Genomic DNA, 6,417 nt, shown 5'->3' with positions numbered 1-6,417 from the left:
ATAAATGAAATCTTGTATCTTTGTAAATAATTTTTTTTTTTGTTATTGGGCACACAGCTAAAACAAAAAATATTGATTAATAAAAAGATGTTGCGTTCAAGTAACACAGCAGAAAAATTAGTAGTAATGTCTCAATGAGAATGAATTTTATTATGATTTTGGGAAGAGCAATGAAGCAGTAAAAAAGGAAAATAGAGAGATACAAGTCAAATAGAACTATAAAGAAAATAGTAGCAAAAATTAACAAAGCATTGGAAGAGTGAATCAGCTATACTCTATGTTTATGATAATCTGCTAAAGAAGAAGAATAAGGACATTATAAGATGAATAGAATAATCAGAGGAGAGTAGAGAAATGAACTAGAGAAGGTACAAAAAGGGGTCAGAAAAAAAGAAGGAGAGATAAAGAGACAATACCACAACGAAACTTACTAACATGGTCCTACAACCTTCTACTAATAGTACGTTCTCTCAAGCTCCTTCTCAGCCTCAAAATTCTTGGATTGGTTGTCACGTGTCTCAGTTTTTCAACCAATTCTTCTTCATTAGGCACTAGCTCTTCCATTTGGTCATTCAGCTCAGCATCATTTCCTTTCATATTACTAACTTTATTTATATTCCTTACATTACCCCTCTTTTTAACCTCAATCTTGTCCTCAAGGTTGAAATTTGGTTAAGCCTTGATAAAGTCCTTTGCCACTTTTCAAGTATGCTCAGCCCCCTGACCTTGTCCGCATTGAACCTTAGGCTATTGTTTTTTTTTTTATCATTTTTGATCATTGTTCTCCTTGATAGAACAGCATGAGGAGAAATAATCAGGCCTCCCTCCATGGACTGAAGAGGCAAAGGTAGATAGTGTTGCTGATGCTCTCCCGAAATTTCTTGAGGGCTGAAATGTGAAAAACATTGTGGATCCGAGCTTTTTGAGGGAGCTCAAGCTTGTAGGCCACAAAACTCAATTTCTTGATGATTTTAAAGGGATCATAGAAGCGCATACCCAACTTCTGCTCTTACGCAGCGCAACGTAATGTTACCTGTATGGTTGCAACTTCACCAGCACCATATCCCTTTCTACCAACTCAATATGGCATTGATACTTGTCGGCATATGACATCATAAATTGCTGAGATTCCAGCAGGTTACTCTTGAGTTACTTCCCTTGCCACCAATAATTCTTGCAAAGATTGGTCATCAATAGAAGAAAGTTCATATCGCACTAAAGAGGGAGAGTCAAGACCATACAAGGCTTTATAAGGGGACATTTTTATACTCTTATGGACAGAAGAATTGTACCAAAATTGGGCCTACGAAAGCATCTCCAACCATTTATTCGAATTTTCAACGCAGAAGCATCGAAGGTACATCTCTAAGGTTTTATTTAATACCTTGCTCTGACCGTCGGTTTGGGAATGGTATGCAGAACTCGTCGCTAGCTTAATCCTTAAGCACTAAACAGCTGCTGCCAGAAACGACTGATAAAAACACGATTCTAGTCTGATACAATGGATTTGGAAAATCCATGAAGTATAACAATGTTTTTCATGAAGGCATCGGCCACGGACTTGCTATCAAAATCATGTCTCAGTGCTATGAAGTGAGCAAATTTTGTGAGCAGATCAACAACAACCATAATCACTGAATAGCCATGAGATGATGGTAAGGACGTTATAAAATCCATACATATATCCTCCCATATTCGATGAGGGATCGGTAGCAGTTGCAACAAGCCTGTAGGCTTCAACGTATCGGCCTTTGCTTGCTAACAGATGGTGCAACTCAAGACATAATCCTGAATATCCTAGTGCATGTTCTACCAATAAAAGTTAGAACATATTCTCTCAACGGTTTTTGCTATGCCTGAGTGGCCACCACTTGGGCTATCATGGTACTCCTTGTGAATGAGTTGAATCAAACGACTATTGGAGGGAATAACTACCTTGTTTTTCCACAACAAAATTCTATTTCTCACGGAGTAGTGCCCATCACCTTGAACTTGATTAGTGCTGTGCTACCAGAGTTTCTTGAGGCAGTTATCAGCATCTATCTCAACCATTAAAGATTGCAACCACTCCAATTTGAGGCTGGACCATGTCACGAAAAAATAGCAAGAAAGAGCATCAGCTGTTGCGTTCTCATGGCCAGGCTTATATTGGAGTTTGAAGTCATACCCAAGGAGCTTATGCAACATTTTCTGCTGCTCAGGTGTATGCAAAGTCTGATCTACTAGGGATTTCAGGCTTTCTTGATCAGTACGGATGACAAACTTCTTTTTCAGTAAGTAATAATGGAATTTTTCTACGACTTTAGTAGTGGCATAGAACTCCTGGGTGTAAGCGGACTGTTTCTGCATAGAGGGGGATAATTTCTTCAAAAAATAAGCTATTGGATGCTTTCCTTGCATCATAACTGCACCAATGCCAATTCCTGACATATCGATCTCAACTTCGAACGGCAATTTGAATTTAGAGAGAGCAAGAATTGGTTGAGAAGCAATGAAAGTCTTAAGATGTTGGAATGCCTGAGTAGCTTTCTCATCCCGATTGAATGCATCTTTCTTAAGTAAATTGGTGAGGGGTGCCGCTATAGAAGCATAATGACTGATAAACAGGCAATAGTACCCCGTAAGCCCTAAAAATCCCCCGAGCTATTTCACATTCATGGGTTGTGGCCAATCTAAAATTGGCTGCACTTTAGCTTTTTCCATGTGAACTCCACTTCTTGAGACTGTGTGGCCCAGATAATCAATGTCAGCAAACACAAATGAGCACTTGGAGAGCTTGGCATACAAAGTCTCTTGTTGCAACAATTTCAACACTATCTCCAAATGGTGTAAGTGCATACTCCACGAAGAGCTATAAACCAAAATGTTATCCAAAAAACAAGAATAAATTTACTTAAATGTGGCCGAAAAACATCATTCATCAAAGTTTAGAATGTTGGTGGTGCATTGGGGTACCCAAATGGCATGACAAGCCATTCATAACGGCCCTGAAGAGTTCGAAAAGCTGTCTTATATCTATCCTTAGGCCTGACCAAGATTTGGTGATAGCCGGAGCGTAAATCCAGCTTAAAGAAGACACAAGCTCTGAATAATATGTCTAACAATTCATCACAAATGGCTATTAAAAAAACTATCTTTGACAGTAATGTTGTTTAATGCCTGATAATCAGTACAACACTGCCACGTAACATCTTTCTTTTTGACAAGTAAAATCAGAGAGAAAAAAAGGGCTCTTGCTCAGGTAAATTATTACCTCATCCAACATTTGTTGTACCATAAACTTTATTTGAGCCTTTTGACTGTGTGGATACCGATAAGGTTGCACTTTGACAGGTGCTGCATCCTTGACTAGAGGAATGTGATGGTCATCTAATCACTACGGCGGAAGGCCAATAAGGTGTGCAAAGACACTTGCATAAGTATGAAGCAATAAAACCAGATCAGGTTGCATATTGTCAGGGAGTTACAAGGTTAGGGTAGCTTCCTCCTCTGGCTGCTGAAGTTTAATGCAAAAGCCTCGACGATTGAATCAGTGTTAACTAGCTGCCAAATGTGATGGAACTAAGCAAGTGTCGGGGTGGTTGCTCTTTCACCAAACATAGTTATCAAAATCTCTTCATGAAGAAATCGAATATAAGTGGCCTCATAATCCACAATGTGAGTTCTCAATCGCTTCAACTAAGTCCTTCCGATAACAAGGTCCCCCCAGCCACATGTAAGACGTAGGCATTTGGAATTTGAACCTTGTACCCTTGCAAGGTGACCTCAAGCGATGGAACTCTGTCCTCTACTTGCATGACATCAAAAGTTCCCACAATCACAAGAAAACCCGGTGCTGCCTCAATCGGAAGTTTCAAAAACTTATCAATTTGGGGTTGAATAAAACAGTTTGAGCTTCCCCCATCTATCAAAACTTGCACCTCCAATTTTCCAAGATATGCCTTGATGAGAATGGTGGTCGGTCCCGACGTGTAATGCATGGCATTGTAGGAGAGGTGATGTTCAATTACCTCTTGATTTAGCTGCTGTAGAAGACCGTCCTCTGTTGAGACCATTGCATTATTCTCATCTAGGTCTTGCTCATCATTCCCTGCCAATCAGAGAAGTATGAAATGCTTGTTCGGACATTTATGACAGCAGAAAACTTCTCATCACACCAATAGCACAAACCTTTTTCCCTCCGGTTCTCAATTTCAGCAGGGGAGAGTTTTCGGACCTGGTTTCAGGAAGAAGGAAAGGTCAATTTTTGGTTGGGAGTAGGTAAAAGTGGCGGCAAGGTATTTCGTGGAGGTGTTCTGATTTGTGATTGTGGAGCTGGAGTCTGAAACTGAGATCGATAAGATGTAGGATCAGAAGTATGGCGAGGAGCGGAAGAAAACTTATCTTCATATAATCTAGCCAAACTCACCACCTTCATTAGCAAAGGGGGGCATTGTGCCTTGACCTCGCGCTTAATATCAGGTCGGAGGACACTAATGAAACAATCTCTCAAAGCATTGAGTGGATGAATGTGAGTGCGGTTAGCAAGAGCGATAAATTCAACATAATAATTACTCACTGAGCCTTGCTGTTGCAGCTTGAAGATCAATTCCCGTGGAGATTTGAAAAGTGAAGGTCCGAACTCAATCCCACTGGCATGTTTAAGTTGATTCCATGAGCGAAATGGTGCTGAACACTGAGACATTTGGAACCAAGGTATGGCCATGCCCGTCATATGTATTGCAACAAGACTGATTTGGTCTTCTTTCAGAATGCTAAAGAAATCAAAGTATTGGTCTGCAGAGAAGATCCAACCCAGCCCATCGGAGATATCAAATTTAGGTAAATCAAAACTCACCTTTTGTTGCTGCCACATCGATAGAAGTTGTCGGCTCCTGAGTGCGATCCTGTTGATGACTCATGCATGAAAGAATGGTCACGTTTATGATCGGAAAGGAGCTGTGTGATGGAAGTCTGGATCGCTTCTAGCTTCAAATCAGTCGCCTCCATGACGCGGTCACGCTTAGCGTTATTGTCCTCCGATACCGATTGAACTATCTGGAATAAACGCTTGATATTCTCCTCCATGGTCTTTATGCAAGTGTTATCTACCACAACCATGGTTAATGAAAGCACCAAATAGAAGGGTGTTGCGTTCAAGTAACACAGAGAAGGAAAATAATGGTAATACCTCAATGGGAATGGATTTTATTACGACTTTGGGATGAGCAATGGAATAGTAAAAAGGGAAATAGAGAGATACAAGTCAAATAGAACTATGAAGGAAATAGCAACAAAAATTAACAAAGTATTTGAGGAGTGAATCAGCCAAGCTCCACGTTCATGATAACCTGACAAAGAAGAAGAATAAAGGCATTATAAGATGAATAGAATAATCAACAAAAGAGAGCAAAGGAATGAATCAGAGAAGGTATAGAAAGGGGTCAGATAAGAAGGAGAAAGAGGGGGGAAAAGAGGCAATACCACCACATAACTAACTAACACGGTCCTGCAACCTTCTGCTAGTAGTACGTTCCCTCACGCTCTTTCTCGGCCTTTAAATTCTTGGATTGGTTGCCACGTGTCCCAACTCTTCAACTAATTCTTGTTCATTAGGCACTAGCTCTTCCATTTGGTCATTCAGCTCAGCATCATTTCTTTCCATATTACTAACTCTATTTATATTCCTTACAATTAGATATGACAAATGTCTAATATCCTATTATGTTCATGCTAAATCATTGCAGGGTACAATAAATTAGTATTTTTGCAGTCATAAAAAAAATTAGTATTTTTGCTGCTTTCACCCTATCAAAACATGAAAGAGTGTAAAAATTAACTTATTCAAATCTTACATCATACTAAATTGTTATAGAATATAAAGATTTAATGCTTTGTTGTATTCATTCTACTAAATTGTAGTAGAGTAATACGATTTATGTGTAAATGATAAATCTTTTACCATGATTTACATAAAAGAAAAGAGAAAAGATATGTAACAAAAATAATGTAGAACAATCACATAAGATTGGTGGGCATTCATTTTATTTATGTGATTTACTCAACGAGTACTATATTTGTTCGAAATTAAAAAATACGACATTATTTTTTAATTAAAATTTTACTTTAACAGAAGAGTGACGAAAAAACATATTCATGAATAATATCGTCAAATAAATAATAGCGTATACATAAACCATTTGTATACACAAAGTTTAATAATATTATGTACGCATAAGAATTATTATAGAAATAATTATCAATATTTAATGTGTAAAAACTCAAAATCGGATAAAACTACAAGTCAAAATTTAAAAAAATCATTATATTCAAATAACTATTTTTCTATGAGTATCTATTTATGTACAAAGAAGAATAAAGATATTGTTCAAAAAAAATATTCCAACTCTATAAACTCTACACCTTAAAATTTTGGAC

General features: G+C 38.1%; 1 protein-coding gene across 3 annotated transcripts; it reads right to left on the bottom strand.

The window, feature by feature from the left end:
* Positions 1-280: 280 nt before the first annotated feature.
* Positions 281-5,501, bottom strand: LOC130961978 (uncharacterized). Of its 3 annotated transcripts, none has more exons than XM_057888034.1 (4): positions 5,464-5,501; positions 5,171-5,330; positions 4,838-5,087; positions 281-4,754 (listed from the first exon to the last, which is right to left on the bottom strand). In XM_057888034.1, the coding sequence occupies exons 3-4, from the start codon at positions 5,065-5,067 to the stop codon at positions 4,223-4,225; spliced, it is 762 nt and encodes a 253-aa protein (XP_057744017.1). In that variant the 5' UTR covers positions 5,068-5,087; positions 5,171-5,330; positions 5,464-5,501; the 3' UTR covers positions 281-4,222. The 3 variants fall into 3 exon arrangements, 2 of the variants coding, with proteins under 2 accessions (XP_057744017.1, XP_057744018.1); XM_057888035.1 differs by lacking the exon at positions 5,464-5,501 and having other exon boundaries at positions 281-4,327; positions 4,409-4,754; positions 5,171-5,421; XR_009079674.1 differs by lacking the exon at positions 5,464-5,501 and having other exon boundaries at positions 281-4,090; positions 4,171-5,087; positions 5,171-5,421.
* Positions 5,502-6,417: the final 916 nt, after the last annotated feature.

Source organism: Arachis stenosperma, chromosome 2 (assembly GCF_014773155.1).
Source record: "Arachis stenosperma cultivar V10309 chromosome 2, arast.V10309.gnm1.PFL2, whole genome shotgun sequence".
Taxonomy (NCBI): Eukaryota; Viridiplantae; Streptophyta; class Magnoliopsida; order Fabales; family Fabaceae; genus Arachis; species Arachis stenosperma.
This window is presented reverse-complemented; position numbering and strand designations above follow the sequence as displayed.

Bases quoted from the DNA above. Each gene is read 5' to 3' on its own strand.
- LOC130961978 (XM_057888034.1), bottom strand. From the start codon at position 5,067: ATGGAGGAGAATATCAAGCGTTTATTCCAGATAGTTCAATCGGTATCG. The intron at 4,755-4,837 runs GTGAGTTTTGAT...TGATTTCTTTAG, and splicing joins CGATGTGGCAGCAACAAAAG to CATTCTGAAAGAAGACCAAA.